The 19,690-nt window shown below is 35.9% G+C and overlaps 1 protein-coding gene across 1 annotated transcript; it reads right to left on the reverse strand.

Annotated features, from left to right (window-relative positions):
• Positions 1-118: 118 nt before the first annotated feature.
• LOC116537254 (UDP-glucuronosyltransferase 2B4-like) lies at positions 119-16,722 on the reverse strand. Its single transcript, XM_032259310.1, has 6 exons — positions 15,953-16,722; positions 14,204-14,352; positions 9,959-10,090; positions 7,223-7,310; positions 6,076-6,295; positions 119-574 (listed from the first exon to the last, which is right to left on the reverse strand). The coding sequence occupies exons 1-6, from the start codon at positions 16,701-16,703 to the stop codon at positions 295-297; spliced, it is 1,620 nt and encodes a 539-aa protein (XP_032115201.1). The 5' UTR covers positions 16,704-16,722; the 3' UTR covers positions 119-294.
• Positions 16,723-19,690: the final 2,968 nt, after the last annotated feature.

Below are 19,690 nucleotides of genomic sequence, written 5' to 3' on the forward strand. Positions count from 1 at the left end.
CTCACTCACTCATTTCTCCATTTTAAATTTGTTTTTTGACAGACGTGTATTGATTTTGTTGATATCATATGGAATATCTGAGTTGGCAAAGCCTGAATTGACGCATACAACCAAAAACTTTGTAAAATAGTTAAATTTTACTGTAGGAAGCAGTTTTTACTTGACAAGGTAAGCGTGTTTTGAAATGATGTTCTGTCACGGAAAGAAAGAAACCTTGCATCACAATCTTTTTTGTTGAAATAAACTGAAGAAGTCCCATCTATCAGGTTTCCCAGCTTCAAGCCTCAAATACAACTAATCTTTTTTTGCCTTCTTTCCAGTTCTAACAAATTTCCAGAAACAAAACAGACAACATTTTGTGATGATAAATATCACAGCTGCCATGCAGGCCAGGAAGAACCCAATCACATCGAAAGAATGGTACTGGAACCAGGTGAGGTCGTGGGCTGCAACCCGAAGGTGTTTGGCTCCTTTGTGGCGCATGACAAACTCAATCCAGAAGACTGCTCGATCCAGGGGCTTCACTGGTTGATCACGTTGGATTCTTGATAATTTCATAGTGTTCTCTTTATATCTGAAGAATAAACAAAGAGACACCAATATTGAAAGTAGGTTAATTTGTCTGAGCATATCAAGTCCATGAAAGGTTTTTATTTTTTACATTTATTTATTTATTTGTTGTTTAGAGACACAGTCTCACTCTGTTGCCCAGACTCGAGTGTAGTGGCAGTATCTCAGCTCGCAGTAGCCCCTGACACAGAATTTATGCAATTTAATTGAGTCATCATGAAAACTGGAATTTTAAATTGGAATTTTATCATTGATAAGTATTTTTAAAGTAAAAATGGAAAGTCAGGTGAGAAAACTAATTTCTCTGAAGCAAAGCAAATATGAGTTATTTTATTATTATTTTTTAAATTTGTTAATTTTTAATTTGGGGGCACATAGTAGGTGTATATATCTATGACTTGCATGAGATGTTTTGATACAGCCTGCAATGTGAAATAATCATATCATGGAGAATAAGGTATCCTTCTCTTAAGCATTTCTCCTTTGTGTTATGAGCAATCCAATTATACCCTTTCAGCGCTGGAATAGGCACATGAGAATATGCTCAATATCATACGCAATTTTAAGTGCTTTAAGAAAGAATGAAAATATAATTTGAGAAACATCATTTTTAAGTTCTGAAAAGGAATTGTGGTCATGGTGAGTGAAATGCCTCATAGCTAGTCACTCTGCTTTTGCCCTACCCCTGTGTCTCCTACTGTTTCCTATCCAGTAGCCAGAATGATATTTTTGAAATAAAAGTCAGATTTTGACACTCCCTTGAGTAAGATTTTTGCCTGACTTCTCATCGTATTAAGAATAAAACCCCATCAAAAAGTGGGTAAAGGATATGAACAGAACATAAATGCATTTTTTTGAAATAAGGCATTTATGCAGCCAACAAACATGAAAAAATGCTCACCATCACTGGTCATTAGAGAAATGCAAATCAAAACCACATTGAGATACCATCTCACACCAGTTAGAATGGCTATCATTACAATATCTGGAGACAACAGATGCTATGGAGGAGGTGGACAAATAGGAACACTTTTACAGTGTTTTGGGAGTGCAAATTAGTTCAACCATTGTGGACACCACTGTGGTGATTCCTCAAAGACCTAGATATAGAAATTCCATTTGATCCAGCAATCCCATTACTGGGTACATACCCAAAGGATTATAAATCATTCTATTTTAAAGACACATGCACAAGTATGTTCATTGCAGCGCTGTTCACAGTAGCAAAACTTGGAGCCAACCCAAATGGCCATCTGTAATAGACTGGATAAAGATAATATGGCACATAGACACCATGGAATACTATACAGCCATACAAGAGGATGAAAACCGTAATTCTCAGCAAGCTGACGGAAGAACAGAAAACCAAATACTGCGTGTTCTCACTCATAAGTGGGTGTGGAACAATGAGAACACCGGACACAGGGAGAGGAATATCACACACTGGGGTCTGTTGCAGGGTGGGAGAGTTAGGGAAGGGATAGCAGTGGGTTGGGGGATTGGGGAGGGATAACATTAGAAAAAATACCTAATGTAAATGACAGGGGGATGGATGCAGCATGGCATGTGTATACCTATGTAACAATCCTGCATGATCTGTGCATGTACCCCAGGACGTAAAGTATAATGAAAAAATAAAATAAGAATAAAATCCAACACTGTTATTTACTCCACAGGACCCTGCAATGTCAAACACTGGCAAACTCTTCTCCTAACACTTTTTCCATGGACACTAGGTCTTCTAGTGTCCTTCTATTTTTCTTTAAGCTCCCACAGGTGTTCTCATCTCAGCACCTTTACACATTTTGGACCCTCTCTCCCATTCTTGGAGCATTCTTTCTTGCAACAACCAAGGCTTGCTTCTCTCTCATTTTGAGGCTTCCCTTGAAATGTTAAGAGAGGCTTTTCTTGGCCACACTAAGATGGAACCCCTAGGATTTTCTCGATTGTTTTATGATTATTTTGACATTTGATTCCTAGAATTTAAAATATATTTTATAGCTTATAAAATAAATCTTTAAATATTAAAACCAGAAGATAAATATACATACACAAAGTGAATAGGTCAAAAGTGTAAGATCGTCTTCAACATTATCTTGAAGAGAAAATACCAATTTATCTACTGTTCAGTTCATGGTACAGGATATCACAACCTACCTAGAATAATTCTCTTTTCCTGAACCATTTAGTCATTAGCTTTGTCCTCCAATTAAGTATTAGCCTGACTTCAAATATCATATGTTAGTTTTGCTTGTTTATATAATTGAATTTTATAGTATGTATTCATCAGGTCATTTTATAAAATCTTTGGGTGGCAATTGTTGATTAATTCCGTTGCTGTGTAGTATTTTGTTGATTGCTAACACACGGATTATGTCATCATTTTATGAGCAATAGACATTTGGGTTGTTAACAATTTTTGGAAAGTAGTAATAATTCTGTCATAAACATTTTTGTATGTGAAATGCTAGAGTTTCATGGCCCCCCTCCCAAGATGTCCAGTGGTTTGTGGCTCATCTGTTCACTCCCCATGCACACACAAAGCCCTTACAGGAGGGAGAGGATGTAGACAGCCAGGTGCAGGAGCCTGGGTGAGCACCCCTAGCCTCTTGCCTCAAGGCAGCAACCAGGGGTGGGTGTCTGCAACTCCTGAAGCCCAAGTGGGTAGTGTTACAGGGTACTCTTTTAGGCTTGCCCTTTTCTGATGGCTTAAGTGTTAACCAGTTCAGTGCCCTGTTAGTACTCAGGTTCTTGTCTGGCATTTAGGAAGAATCAGGTCGCACATGGAATTGAAGGATGACATGTAAATGTTTATGACAGAATGCATGGCTTTTATTGACTGGTGGAGGTAGCTCTCAGTCAGATGTATGGGGAGCTCAAATGGTAACAGAGTGGGAAGATGATCTTCCCCTGGAGTTTGGCCATCCAGCGTCCAATCTCTCTCCTCCGGCTGTACCTGGCTGAACTATTCTCACTATTCAGAAACTCCTTCTCTTCTCTCTAATGCACCATTCTGCCGTTTTTCTGCTCTTCTATTCATCTCCTTGTGGAGCTGGGGGGTTGGGGTTTATACAGGTACAGAATTGGTGGATGTGGGACCAAAAGGCAACTTCGGGGCTCAAAAACAGGAATGTGTGTTCTCATGTAGGGCCATGAGTTTTCAGGCTTGAAGGTGGAAACTTTGCTGGGGAACTGACCTCTTTTACCCAGTATTTTCCTGTTTCCTGTCCACATCATATATAGCACTAGATTTACATATTTATACTTATCTGTTGGGTATATAATTGAAAGTAGCATTGCTGAGATAAAAATGCATGCATAGTCATGATTTACTTTGTGACTTTAATTTTTAATTTTTTACTTTTTTTTTTTTTTTGACGGAGTTCTTCTGTTGTTGCCTAGGCTGGAGTGCAATGGCATGATCCTGGCTCACTGCAACCTCCATCTTCCAGGTTCAAGTGATGGCTCACACCTGTATCCCAGCACTTTGGGAGGCCAATGCAGGTGGATCACCTGAGGTCAGGTATTTGAGACCAGCCTAATCAACATGGCAAAACTCTGTCTTTACTAAAAATACAAAATTAGTTGGGCGTGGTGATGCATGCCTCTAATCCCAGCTACTCTGGAGGCTGAGGCAGGACTTTAAATTTTTTTGAAGTGTATTTTTTAATTTCCAAAATTGAAGTTATTTTAGTTATCGTTTTTATAATCTCCTTTACTTCCACTAAGTCTGGATTATACACACTTTTTATATTGAACCTTTTTATATTTACTGAGTCTGGATTTACAGCCCACCAAATGTCATTTCAAATAACTACTAACAGTTCAACAGGCTCTAAGAAAATGTGTCTTCCAGTTGACACATATAATACATATGTGTGTGTTTATACATATATATGTGTGTATATTTAAACATATATATATATATATATATATATATATGTGAAGGTGTATTTTGTTCCAGTATGAGGTTCCATTTGTTAACTCTGTTTTTCTAATGTTTTATGTCCCTACTAATTATTTGCTCCTCTTTATAAGGTATGTTTTGATTTAGTGGAAGTATTTGCATATTCACGTTTAAATATAACAACTTATTTTATATTTCTTTTATATTGGTCCAACCTGTTTTAAAAGTATTCCTTTAGGTGATATCTTTATTTAAAAAAACGTTATTGTTAGTACTTATAAATGCTGAATTGATGGTATCTGGACTGGGAATTTTAGGCATTTTTTACATTGTTGCATTTGGAATAAAAATAAATCAATTATTAAAAATTTAACTTATGAAAATTAAAATTTGTGTGCTTTAAAAAGCATCATCAAAAAAGTAAAACGTTAGCACACCCAGAATAAAACAAAATATTTGAAAATTATATATCTGATATAAGATTATGTCCATAAAATATAAACAGTTCTTAAAACTCAATAATTAGACAGGGAGCAAAGTTTAAAAGTTTTCCAAGGATTGGACTAGACATTTTTCCAAAGAAGATATACGTCCAATATCACATACAACAATGCTCAACATTTGCAATTCAAAAGCACAATGAGAGATCATTTCACCTCCACTAAAAAGGCTACAACAAAAAGACAGTAACAGGTGTTGGCAACACTGTGGAAAAATTGGAACCCCCTTGTACTGCTGGTGGTAATGGCTAATGGAACAAGTCATTTGGAAAACAGTTTAGCAGTTCTTCATAAACATACAGTTCCCACATCAGCCAGGAATTCCACTTCCAGTATTAACCCAAAAGAAAGGAAAACATGTTTATGCAAAAACATGTGTAGCAATACTCCTAATAGTCACAATTGGAAACAATCAAAAGGCCAATGAACTGATAAGTGAACAAATAAAATATGGCATATCCATACTATAAAATATCACACTGCTGTAAAAAGAAGTGAAGTATTAATACACACTACAACATGAATGAATCTAAAAACCATTAAAAAAATAAAAAAATTATGCTAGGTGAAAGAACTCATTTACACAAAACCCTAAACTGTATGATTCCAGATGGCTTTATGACTCTGTAAGCATTCTAAATATATAGAGATTTTATACTGTAAATAGATGGGGTTTATGTTATGGAAATTATATCTAATTGTCAAATCTATTACAATAATTATAACAACAAAAGTGAATTTTTCATCAAGAAAATAGTTATACTTTTAGACATTTTAGATATTTAATTAAAATATTTTATGACATTTTTTCAAGTTTATTCTTCCTATTATAAATTAACTGCATTATTTTTAATGTCTTTTAATATTATCAGTTATATTTGTGTAGAAAATTGTTCCACTAATTGGATACCCACAAATGTATGGGGTTCAAACACAATTTTTAAATAACTGCTCAAAAATACAAGAAGATTTCAGATTGGCTACATCATTTAACTTCTTTCAAAATTAGTCTCTTGCAAAAAGGATGAAATTCATACTTGCTATTGACAAGATAAACTGCCTATAAATACCACTAGTAAAAATTATTATTATACTCACAAAGGATCATTAATTACAGTCCTCAGTGCATTCAACAAGTCTGTACTCGACATTGTATTGAAGTCCAATCCAATAGCTGCACCCTTGACCTTCATGTGAGCAATGTTATCAGGTTGATCCGCAAACAACGGAATGCCCACCATAGGGATCCCATGGTAGATTGCCTCGTAGATGCCATTGGATCCACCATGAGTTATAAAAGCTCTGGTTTTTGGATGACCTAGGATTGAATTAATTTTAGCAAAATTATTTATAAGAATAAAATGAGAAGTACACAACTAAAGGCTCTTAAAGTGACAGTGTTTTCTAGCTAAAATACTGAACTAAATTACAATTGTATTTCAGCTTCAGAGGAAAGAGCACCTACTTTTGATGGAGATGTAAGTGAAAGTGATATGGTGCGTGTGATTTCAGACTGAAATAATTAATACAAGCTTACCAGTTGGACTAAAGAAAAAATGCAATCTAAATAAAAGAAATAAAATGTCCAAAAGAAAAAGAAAGCAAGAAAGAAAGTAAGAAAAAGAAAGCAAGAAAAAGAAAGCAAGAAAAAGAAAGCAAGGAAAAGAAAGGAAGAAAGAAAGAAACCAAAGGAAAGAGATGGGCACGTAAGAATGTGTTCTCTTAAATGCAGTCACAGAATGTGATATGACATGTGTAAGGCATCAGACAGTTGCGTGGCGGTGATGTCAGGATTGAGAAAGCACAAGTCACAGTTCATCAAGAAATGTGTCATCACTTTATGATTCAGATTAGGAATTTAATTCTACAGAAAATGCAGAGGTCCTGGTGATAGCAGAAGAGCTGTTACTTTAGTGACATTATAAACAACCCTGCATAAAAGGAAAGAACAGGTGTAAAGTTGTAGAAATAGGAGACAAAGAGACAACCCATGAAGTTATTAAAAAATTCAGTAAGACATTATAATACCTGAAAGATACTCTGATTTTGACCATAAAGAATGTGAGCATATGTCATAAAATGCTGACAATTACTGTTTATTATTGTTCCTATAGGACTGGAATAAATATAAAGAAGTTTCATTGTATTTTTAAGTTTTTCCATAACAATCTTATTTCATTATGAATTATTAACACTCTAATGGGCAGTTACTAACATATTCATTATTTGTTCTCCAGAGTCATACCAAGAAGGTCATTCTGGGGTATCCACTTGTACACCCGTGTATTGTGTCCTAAGGCATGAGGTTTATTTCCATCAAATCTCCACAGAACCTGTTACAATAAAGAAAACATCTTATTCCATGAGTGAAGCTCCAAAGTTATAGAATGTTAGCAGCCTAAACAGACTAAGAATGAGGTCAAGGGATGTTAGGTAATAAAGACTACTCAAAGACTGACATAAATAGAATACTTATATTTTATTTTCTTAACTTTTATAATTAGTTAAGTATATAAGGAAACCAGGATTTTCCAAAATAATAGCTTAGAAAAATGAGATTATCAATGAAAAGTTCAAATATTTAAAAAATTGTTACTCTTTTCAAAAGAAGACCTACATGTGGCCAATCATCATATGAAAAAAAAGCTCAACATCACTGCTCACTAGAGAAATGCAAATCAAAACCACAATATATACCATCTCATACCAGCCATAATGGCTATTATTAAACTCAAAAAGTAATAGATGCTGGCAAGGTTGTGTAGGAAAAGGAATGCTTATACTCTGCTAGTGGGACTGTAAGTTAATTCAACCATTATGGAAGTCACTGTGGCACTTCGTCTAAAACCTAGAGGCTAAAATACAATTCAACCCAGAAATGCCTTTACTGAGTATATAACCAAAGGATGGTGAATCACTCTCTCATAAAGGCACATGTGCATGTATATTCATAGCAGCAGTAGTTACAATAGTAAAGACATGGAATAAACCTAAAGTCCATCAATGGTTGACTAAATAAAGAAAACGGGGTACATATAAACCATGGAATACTATGGAGCCATAAAAAAGAACAAGATTTTATATTTACAGGGACGTAGATGAAGTTGGAGGCTATTATGCTTAGCAAAGTAGTATAGAAATAGAAATCCAAATACTACATATTCTCACGATTAAATGGAAGTTAAAAGATAAGAACACACGGAAACATGGGAGAACAACATACACTGGGGTGTATTGGAGGGTGAAGGGTGGGAGGAGAGAGAAGATGAGGTAAAATAACTAATGGGTACCGGACTTAATGCCTGAGTGATAAAACAATCTGTAAAACAAGCCCCAATGACACAAGTTTATCTATGTAACAAACCTACACATGTATCCCTGAACTTAAAAGTTAAAAGATAAAATTAATACACAAAAATTATAAAAAATTATATGTATGAAAGAAATTTAAGTAGTCATTACAATTCTAGTGAGAAAGATAGTAACAATTCAGAAATGACCTATATGTTTATTTTGTTTGATGTACATTATACTAGCTTTTATCTTCCAAATCAAATATTAATGTATCCATTTTTTAGTAATATGGGAAGTATTTCATGCATTTTACTTGTCTATAAGTAATTACATTAGAGTTTAGTGTCCTTTGACAGAAAAGCAAGTTGATAAAATAAACTACTTGTAAGAAATAAGTTAATGCTACAAAGGTAGCATGTATAACTTCTTTGAAATTGTGAATTATCAAGCACTACTTCTAGGAGAAATTTCAAGGGACAATTTTTGAGATAAATTCAGAATATTATCAGTATTGCTAATTTTAGATTTTTTTTCAGCATTGAAATTAGGAAACTGTTGGTATCATAAATAGGCAGTTTTGAATAAATTCAAACTTGTATTTTGCTGAATTTGTTCAACTCATTGTAAACACTTAGACAATGTGCTACAAAGCTTGACAACAGTGATTAATATGTTCTGCTGTAGCAAAGACATTTTTATGTTTAAGTTACTAATTTTAGAATTTCCAAGCAATCCTCATGAACTTCATAACTTAGGCTGTTTAACTTTTATTTGCTTTATCAGTATTAAAGCAACTGAGCTTTCAGCAAAAATGTCAGTATAGGTCATTACAAGAAGACTATATCAGATAAGGAACTAAAAAGTAATTGACAAATACACACAGGTGCATTCCATACAGAAGAAAATATGTTCCTACTATGTTCTATAGAGGGGCCGACTGAGCCTATCCCCGTGCCTGGCTTCCTTCTGTTTGACTCCTTCCTATATTTCCTTCTGTTGCTTCCATTGGGACAAGTTGTTAACCAGACATTGGCTTCAGACATTGGCTGGGATCGGTCCAGCAAGGGAGGCTGCTTTTTCTCTTTCTCTAAATCTTCCTGGTTGGGTGGGAATGTGGACTAGTTGTATAGCAGCCTAGGCCGTCCTTTCTCTGAATAGTACCCTGAACATCACACAACTATGCCTATTCCAAAATGTACAGGATGTATATAAGGCTGGATTACATGGCAAGCCTAAACTGCATGACTCATGTTACACATTTTGAAATACCTGCTATTGTTACGGTGCTAGTGAAGTTACCCCTTTAAATGTAATTTCTTCTGATAACATCTGTAGTGTATATGATGCCCTCAGGAATCCTTAAACATAAGGATCAAATGACAGGGGAAGAATTTGGTGATATCTCTTACCTGACCCCAATATCATGGTAATACCAAACTTTCCCTACACCTCTTAAATATATTTATTCCTGATCACTATATTAATGACAAATTTATCATCCATGAAAATACCCTCTGTATTATTTTAGCATCTTCCATGTATATTTCTGATTTTGAACTAATATCTGATAATTAGTGCTATCCCAACAGCTAAATGTTTAGGCAGGAAATTTCTGTAATTGGATTATTTACAGATTTTGAAAGCCTCTTTCAGTAGTTTTCTATACCAGTAAGGCAATTTATCAAACCTTTTGTGGGATCTTGGCAAGGGCTGATGCAATTACGTTGGCCCTTTCTTCTGTCATGTTACTGACCATTGACCCCAGAGAAAACACCACAACACCATTTTCTCCAGAGCTCTGGACAAACTCTTCCATTTCCTGTGAAAAAAAGAATTTGTTCCATCACAAAAGAGTATGAGCTCAGCAAGCACTACTGAAAGAATTGGTACATATAACTAAAGAGAGAAAATCAAGTATTATCAAGAGTTGTTGGAGTAAATTATAGCTTTTAACTGACTCAATCACTCAGTTTCTTATCAAGAAGATGGATAATATGAGACGGGTGGCCTCTACTAAGGGTATTTGTGTAAATATATATGCATTTGTGTGTGTGTGTGTTTAAGTGAGAAAAGAAATGGAGCTATTTACAAAGTAGTTAGGAACATAATGCTAAAAATATTATACACAGACTCTTCTCTTATGATAGTTACTAATATAGGTTCTTGGAAAATTGTACTACTTGGCTTTAATTTTATATTGTCATTCTACTAGGTCACATATCTTTATTTCAGGTGGATTTTTTTACAGAATTCTTTTAGTTTGAAGCCATCAGTGGTTTCTTTCCTAACTATAAGTACTGAGGAAAAGTTACAGTTGGGATGAGTTTATGTCTACATTTATCTTACTCTATAATCCTTTACACTTCACTTAAATTTTGTCAGAGTTTTCCAGTCTTTTTTCAAACAAGGAAAAAATAATCATAAAAGATGGTGGTTAAGAATCACTGACATTCTGGAGTCAGGTTTTGATTTGAAATTTCTGTGAATTAGTCCTGAGAGTCTCATTTGTAATACAGGATTGTATAGTATATAGTTAGATAGTTGTATGATAATATTTTTCAGGTTATTTTTGGGTGGAACAATTTTTTCCCTGAAATCACACCATTAAATTGATGCACTATTTCTAACTGCATATGAGGAACTCTCATCATTACTTTGCTGTGTCTCAGAGGCAGCACTTGCACCATAATACAAGAGGACACTAGGCTTTCCCACGTGGGAGATCTGGTCACCCTCATGAGTAGCTCACTCACACTACATAAACTCCTGGTGAAGATGTGCTTGGCAAAAATTGATTGATAATTATTCTGATTTTCTTTTTCCAATCTATGCCAATATTTAAATTTATATACTTTCAGATTTAATCACTGGAGTAAAACTTTTTAAACTGTTGTTTATAAAACAAAGAAAAAAAAATCCAAATATTGACTTTGAAGACCATATATTGCTGTGTATTTTTTAAAATATAATTTTTAATCAGACATCAGTGTTAATGTGAGAGTTGCTGTATTGCTATTCCATGTAATACATGGGGCATCTAGGTATTTTGTGTGATTGCAACTACCTGTTGCCACATTTAAAGTAACTCGCGTTTAGTGTTTACTCTCATTGGGTTGATGCCCAGAGCCTTCTTTCTCCACCCAATGTTGAAGTAATCTGACCTTTTTACCGATTCATCACTGATGTGGACTGGTCGTTTAACATTCCGGACAATTTCATAAAAATAATGCAAAATAAATGTAAGTAATTTGATAAAAGCATGAAAAGTTTAAAAATAAAATAAAATTTTTCTAGAATTTCTATCTAGAGATATTATCAATTTAAAATGTGTATGTTCTCATCACGGCTTTTGTTCTATTTACACATGTACACGTGACATTTATTTATAAAATTTAGCCTTATTGTATATACCTTTTTTCTCCTACAAAAATCTTGTCATTTTGTTATATTTATAATTTTCTTCCTCACTTTGCTTGTATTACGACTGGCAGTGTAATTGAATCTTTGATTGATAAAATTATTGTAATGCTATTGTATGCACATAGTCTAAGTTTTCAATCATTCCTTAATTTAAGATGTTGGATTACTTCCTATGTCAGTTTAATAAATATTTTCCATAAATATTTATGTACACCTTGATTTACTTTTCTCTGTATGATTTCATGTGAACATGTTGTAAAACCAAAGGCTATGTGCATTTTTAAAACACTTGATACATTTGGTCAAGTGTTTTTTTGTATATATATATATATATGTTATCTGAGGATCTAATATTTAATTTAAAAGACAGTGACTTGTCTTAACAATTATTTCACATAATAAACAATTAGAGAACTGATTTTACAACCACTGACTTGCATTCAAATCTTTATGCAAGTTAATAACAACAGCTAGTATTAGTACTTATCACTACTGTCTACTAGTCATCCTTTTTCTTATCCTTCTACACCTCCTACTTTCTTTTCCCTCCTACTGGCACTGTCACTGTCCCTTAATGTGTATACGGAAATCTTTCAATAGTAGGCCAGGGTGGCATAGAATTTTTATTAATCTTATCTCAGCTTTTGTCTCTTTTGAAAGTTACAATATAAAGCACATACAATTTGCATTCAACATAGATATTGGATTTTAACCATGGAATAAATTCTCAGTTTTATGTAGATAAAGATCTTAAGAGATTACTTAATAGTGTGTTAAAGAATGCTTACTTTCTACATATGTCTTAAAAGTATGATATTAATTTAAAATATATGAGATTCTTGTGTTCCTTTATAAGGAATATCATCTTCTATGCAGACAGAAATATTTTGTTATTGTAAACTGTTACTATTCAGATACAAGTGATAGAATTTATTTGGCCTTTACTGTATGTTCATTCTTCATTTTCTCCCCGCTTCTCTATAGGCAGCTATGGTGTCTAGACACAAGTTCCCCCAGGAAGCTTTACTGAGTTTCTTGTCAAAAGGCTGAAAACACCTACGCTAATAGGGTGTGTTTATGTTCTACAATGTAAATCTCCGGGATCTCAGTGTAGAATGAGTTACATCCTTGAGTAAAATCAGACGAACACTGAGTTTGGCTGCAAATATTATTAGGGGTACACATTTATATTGTTAAATAATTATTTTATTTTAAGCTACAATACTTAAGATCCTTATCCCTTACTGTAGAATTTTAGAATTTCAACTTGCTCATCCTACTGGCAAAACTAGTATGTCTACTTTTATCCAAGTTTGCAGGATATCTGCCTTCTATGGCTTTGCATGAGAATGTAATCTTGATGTGCCAAACACTCTGGTTCTATTAAATGAAGAATGATATCTCAAGTGACTTGCACATGTTAAGTAATTAGTGTATTAGTAATGATAATAAAATAACCATAATTGCAAAATTAATAATATTTCTGAATCACTGACTATATAACAGAGACATTTTAAGAGTTTTGTCTATATTAACTTTTTTTCCATACAACACAATATGAATTGGGTACTACTACTGTAAATGTAGGCAAAATTATTTCTATCAACACTCTAGTTCACTTTTCCATCATCTGCTACCAGGTTTCATGCAAAACGTTCTGAATGGTCTGTGTTTCCTTTCTTTTTTTAAAAAAGGTGATCTTATCGCATATCATCATTTCTTAACTCTTGGTATGCTCTTTCTTTATATTAAAAAAATCTTTTCACATATCATCATTTCTTTACTCTTTGAGTAGTTCCCAACAGCATTTAATAAATATTTTAACTCCTAATAAATATCTGGCTCTAACTTGCCTCTCAGTATCATCTGAGTCTCACTCAGCCTTGCCCTGAAAACTCAACTTGGAGCCTTGAGAACTGTCCCAAACACTTTATCTTCTTTTTCGTTTTGTGTCTTCCTGTCCCACTCGTTCTTTCACTGATTTCTGCGCATTGTTCAGTTCTCATCTTAATTATCAGTGACTCCAGGATACTTTCTATTATCTCCACTGATGCTTTCTTTGCTTTGGGTTTTTCCTCGAGATAATAGCTTTTGCACAATTTTTATTAATTGCACATATTCTATCTTTCAGAGTAGAATATAATGTGTGTGGAGACAGAAACTGTCTACTTTTTTCTGTTGCCTGTGGTTTGTGCTAAACTTTTTGTAAATACTCTTTCAATGAATGACAAATACCTTCTTATGTGTTGTATAATCAAGGGTTTAACTTAACGAACCCTATTTTCAAAGTCTTCTTTGTTTTCCCCTCTATCTAGAATAATGATTAAGCTCATGTAATTGTGATGGTATCAACAAATCAACATGTACATGAGTTTCTAATTGGCATCCGCTTCACCCTGCCCACTTCCCTTCTTTCTTTCCCTGTAAGTCAGTTACTCTGAATGAAGACTGTAGAGTCATTCCTATGAAAAATTCAAAGCAAACAAATCAAAATCCAAAAATTTTTCTTTACCTTAGGTAGGGGTTTGGCAGGTTTGCAGTGGAGTCCTCCAACAAAATCAACATTTGGTAAGAGTGGATGAGGAAATTGAAAATCCCAGGAGTTTCGAATAAGCCATATGTCAGCTTTCCCCATTGTCTCAGATAAGGTAGTGGGTCTTCCTGACAGGTATAAAGAAAAGGTAGATGACACAGGATAATTACACTAGGTAACTTTCTGAAAAGGAAAAGAACAATGTAGGCAAAGTGTCTGTGCTTTGAAATACATAAACATATATTCAAATATAGGCATAATTTAATTTTTGTGAATTACATAATTTGCCCATGTGTATTTGTAATAAAGGCAAAGTGACAAGAGTACTTTGAGGGTAAATGACTTGCTGATGCCACATCAGTATACTCATAATCATAAACAATTATTAAAATAATCCCCAGAGAACTAAACATCCACTTCCCTTTAAAGCTTCAATAGTAGCATATAAATATTTAAACAACTCTTTGAGCCCCATGATCAACTAACTTTGCTGTACCTACAAAACAATTTTCTAAGGAATAATCTAGTTTCCACAATTCATGAAGTTAATTCTTTCATCTTTAGTTATTCAAGTGAACTGTGGGCTATATTGAGAGTACGGCTGAAATCCTTATACCCACTACTGCTTTTGACTCATCCTAAGATATTAATAATATTAGCTTTTAAGTAAATACATTAGTAAATTACAGCTAGAAAATGTTGAAAAATTATTGAAGTAGAGATTTATACTTAACCTAAATTTGGCTCATATTTTTAAATGACCAGACATAGTTTCAAAAAAAAAAAAAACCTATACAGATATACAATGTTCAGACTTCAACAAGATGATTGCCTTAAAATGAATGGTTTCCAATCTTTTAGTGAAGGAATGTAGAGACACTAGAAACTACAAATTACCTTATTAGTGTTTGCATTTGAGACAGAGACACTATTTCTCTCAAATGTAAAGGAAATCTTCTGGTAACATGGGTACAGATTATAATTTCAGAATATGGAAACTGAGGTATACAAGAAACAATTTCTGGAATGTTACATAAGTAATTGTTGTAGAAAAATGTGTGACTGCTCAATCTACATGTATGCATTCGGCAAGATGTTGTTGACAGGTCTGACTGTTTTAAGATGAAAAAAATGCATAGTAAAACAGATGTGTGATAGTTTAAAGCAATATTAAGTACACTAATATATCGGTTTATGGCTTCCTAGACTGTTTCGTATGAGCAGTGGCCACAGGGTTTTAAATGACCTTATAACATCAGCATTTCTACAGTATTTGTGCAATTGACAGATCATCTTGTGTTTTCATTTCATAAATTCACTTACAAAAACTTCACTATGGCCAGGCATGGGGGCTCACACCTGTAATCCCAGCACTTTTTGGGAGGCTAAGGCAGGTGGATCACTTCAGTTCAGGAGTGCGAGACCAGCCTGGCCAACATGGTGAAACCGTATCTCTAATAAAAATAGAAAAAATTAGCTGAGCTTGGTGACACACACCTGTAATCCCAGCACTGAGCAGGGATTGTACCACTGCACTCCAGTACTTCAACCTGACAGACTGGGAGAGAGAGCAAGACTACAAAACAAAATAAAACAAACAAAAAACAAAAAAACTCCAGTATCCTGACTTTTTTGCTTTATATAAGCTCAGCTTTAAAGGCACAGGAAACAGCTTCAAAGGCATAAGAAAGTTAGGTCTCCATGATATCCACTGAAAAAATTACTTACCTAGAACTTCACTGTAAAACTGGTCCCACTTCTTCATATTAAATATTTGGAACCAAAATTGAAAATAAAGCACATAGATCATATTTTTTACCCTCTCCATGAAAGTCATTTGATCACTTAATTCTGACATAACAACAGGTGCATAGGCAGGAGGAAATGGAAATCCTCCACTGTGCTTTTCAATAGTGTAACCAGGAGAGAAGCGGAGACTGTACACGAAGGGTATGTTTAGTAGCTCAGCCAGCAGCTCACCACCGGGAAAAATAGCATCTGCAAAAACGACATCAAATTTTGACTCCTGTAGTTTTTTCATAAGTTTCTTATTTGAAACTACATCCTTGCAGAATTTTATAACTATGTCGCTAAATGTCCACATGATTTCTTGAATTTGTGAAAAGAATGACCAAAATGTGTCTTTAGGAAGGTTTATCCATCTGTTGACCTGTTGCAGGATGATATCCTCAAACTCAGTTTTAGTTAAAGATGTTGGATACACTTCAAGTTTAAGAGTAGATTGGCTGTTGGGATCAGAAAGAATGGAAGCTGAAGATGCCAGCACAGTCACCTCATGCCCTCTCTGGACAAGTTCATCCAGGATTGTCCTCATATTCATCCAATGGCTGAATTCTGTGGGCCACACCAGCACCTTTCCACAGTCCCCAGAGTTAATGTAACAGCTCAGCTGTATGAGCAGAAAAACTGAAGTCCATTTCACAGACATTCTGGTGCAGTGCAATGCTTTTTTTTCCATCTGCTGTTTCTTTCTGTCATTTCCTGTGGTTATATTCATGGATAAATCAATCAGGAAGTTAAAATGTAACTCACATTTCAAAGTAAATACATTACCATCAGATTAACAGTCTGAGCATGTAGATGGCAAGGAGATAAGTGAAGGTTGATGACCTGTTTCCACAAGTGTGTTTGATGTCCCTTTTATGTTTATAAGTGCTGTCTTTCAGCTAATATCAACGTTCTCGTATGGACACATCACTAGTCTTATATAATATATTTTAGAAGAGTTTCCAGAACCTTGGCCATGGGAGGTTCATGTTTCTGCATTCTATTTGACACAGAACTGAAGACAAAATAACAAAACACGGATCAAATAATTTTTTGCATATTTTGTTCACATGTAACTTATATACCACTTGCACTATCAACTGAGGCATGGTGTGCAGGGCAGGCTGCCATTTTTGCTGTTTGGGCAACTTAGCTGTTCTGTCCTTTGAGCTTTGGAGAGTTCAAATGTACTGGTGGTGGAAGGAATCCACCAGTTGCTGTGCATCTGCCCTACAAAAATGTGGCCGGACTGCTTCTTTAAGCAGGTACTAGATCCTGGTCCTCCTCACTGGGTGGGACTTCCCAATAGGGGACTCTAGCCACTCCCACCACTGTTCCTGAAACAGTGGTGGGAAATTTGAAACAGTTTTCAGAAATTTGAAAACTCCCTGTGACAGAGCTCCCAGAAAGAGGTATGGGCCAGCGTCTTTGCTGTTTGAGTGTCTTATCAATTCCAATCTGTAAGCTTTCAAGAGTCCAAGCTGGCTGGGTTGAAAATGATACATCAGGACAGCACAACAGCCATATAAAAATGTGGCCAGACTGCCTTTTTAATTGAGTCCCTGACCCCCATCCTCATCACTGGGTGGAGCCTTCCAACTAGGATCTCTGTCTACCACCACTGGTATTCCCTGGTTGACAGAGGTTCCAGGCCCTTCCTGGTAAAAGGATCCCAGGGGGCAGGGCAGGCTGACATCTTTGCTGTTTGGGCAACTTAGCCATTTCAGCCTTCTAGATTTGGAGTGTCCAAGGCAACCAAAGGCTGAAGTGTACCCCCAGCACAGCACAGCGGCTTAACCAAAATGTGGTTAGACTACCTGAAGCAGGTCCCTGATGCCATTCCTTCTGACAAGGGTTCTTATCTCCCAACTGGGGTCTCCAGCCACCTCTTAGAGGTGTGTTTGTGCCAGAAATAGGTCCATACCTCCCTGGGATGGAGCTACCAGAGAAAAGTCTAGGCTGCCTTTCTTGCTGTTTCTCAGCCTTCACAGGTGATACCTCCGGGTACTAGAAAATCTGAGGTGACTAGTGACTGGAGTAGGTCTCAGCATACCACAGCAGCCCCACGGAAAAGTGATTAGAGTGTAATGTAGGTGCCTATTTCCATATGGACTCCTCAGGAAGATCTTCCTGGCCTGGGTCTCTAGCCATCCCCTGTCCAAGCTATCTAGCTAGCACCAACTTGGCTCTTCTCTGGAGAGAGACCCCGGGGCAACAGAAAGCCTCTCTGTCACAGCCTCTGCAATGGATGTTTCCTCGCCTCCCTTGGCCAAAGGAGCAAGGACACTTAGCCACCGCTGACTTGCATCTCTCAGAAATGAAGCCACAGGAGTAAACAAAGTAGCAAAGCAGGAAGCCAACTGATGTGGAGCCTAGAGGGGTGGGTGCAGGAGAATCTGTAGCACAGTGTGGCCAGGAATGGCCATCTTTCTAAGTTCAACTTTCATGAATAAGAGACCCTAGACCTTGGGTAACAGTCAGACCTGATTCCTGCATGGTGTTCCTGCACATCAGACAAGGCTGGTCTAATTTCAGCACTCCTTGATCTTCTACCCTCTCCTGGGGCCCCAGCCTTTCCGTGCATGCCTACTTACATGACAGTCTTGGGTGCCCTGGTGGCCCACACCACAGCTGCTGCACCAGAGAACCATGCCTCAGCAATAGAGAGCTCCAGTGAGGCAGCCCCTATGACTGTGCACCAGTCTGTGTTCCAGCCCCATACTGCAGCTCCCCGGAACCCACAGAAACTCCTCACACAGCTTTGCTTAGTGCATATCTGCATGGGTGGGTTTTGATATCTCATTTTCTTTATGTATTGTTTTCCTGAATTCATTCAGTTCTATTTATGCTGTTCATTTGTGGCTTTTTGATGTTTATAAGATGGTTATTTAGAATTTTTTGCCATAAATTTATTGATCTCAATTTCTTTATGATTAATTATTGAAGATTTGTTTTGTTTCATCAGAAGATCCATATCGTCCTATTTTTTAATGTTTCTAATAGCTTTTCTTTGGTGTCTGTATTTGAGGAAGCAATCATCTCTTCTACTCGTTATGGACTTGTTTTGGAAGGGAAACTCCTCCTCAGACAGGCTGATAATGATTCTGGAATCTTCAGAACCTTTTCTATAGATGTGTTCTTCACATCTTTCTCCTTACTGCTGAAAAAGGATTAGAATTATATGTCTTACCCCCATCTTACAAGCCAGTCTAAGTCCTAAGACTGCCCATTTCTTCTCCCTAGGACAGTGCATGATATGAGGTCTATATCCCTTAAACTACAAATAAATTACGTGTATTAAGCAAGTTTGACATTGCTATATATAAATGCCCCTGATAGGGTACTTTGCAAAGAAATGGAGTTTAATTGTTTATGGTTCTACAACCTTTACAGGAAGCCTGGTGCTGGCAACTGCTTGGGTTCTGTGATGGCCTCGGGAAGCTTACCATTATAGCAGAAAGCAAGGGGTGGACAGGTGGGGTAAGCACATCACATGGCAAAAGCAGGAGCAAGAGTCAACCTAGGGATGGGGAATGGTCTCACATACTTTTAAACAACCAGATCTTACATGAAAACTCACTATTGTGAGGACAACACCAAGCGACAAGGCATCCACCCCCATGATCCAAACACTTCCAACCAGGCCACACCTCTACCATTGGGAATTACTATTCAACA

Source organism: Sapajus apella, unplaced genomic scaffold (assembly GCF_009761245.1).
Source record: "Sapajus apella isolate SASKATOON/1434 unplaced genomic scaffold, GSC_monkey_1.0 scaffold108, whole genome shotgun sequence".
NCBI lineage: Eukaryota > Metazoa > Chordata > Mammalia > Primates > Cebidae > Sapajus > Sapajus apella.

Excerpts from the sequence above, each read along its gene's own strand:
- LOC116537254 (XM_032259310.1), bottom strand. The coding sequence starts at position 16,703 with ATGGAAAAAAAAGCATTGCACTGCACCAGAATGTCTGTGAAATGGACT. Across the intron at positions 10,091-14,203 it reads CTGCCAAACCCCTACCTAAG|GAAATGGAAGAGTTTGTCCA; the intron begins GTAAAGAAAAAT and ends TTTTTTTCACAG. Across the intron at positions 7,311-9,958 it reads TTGCCAAGATCCCACAAAAG|GTTCTGTGGAGATTTGATGG; the intron begins GTTTGATAAATT and ends TTATTGTAACAG.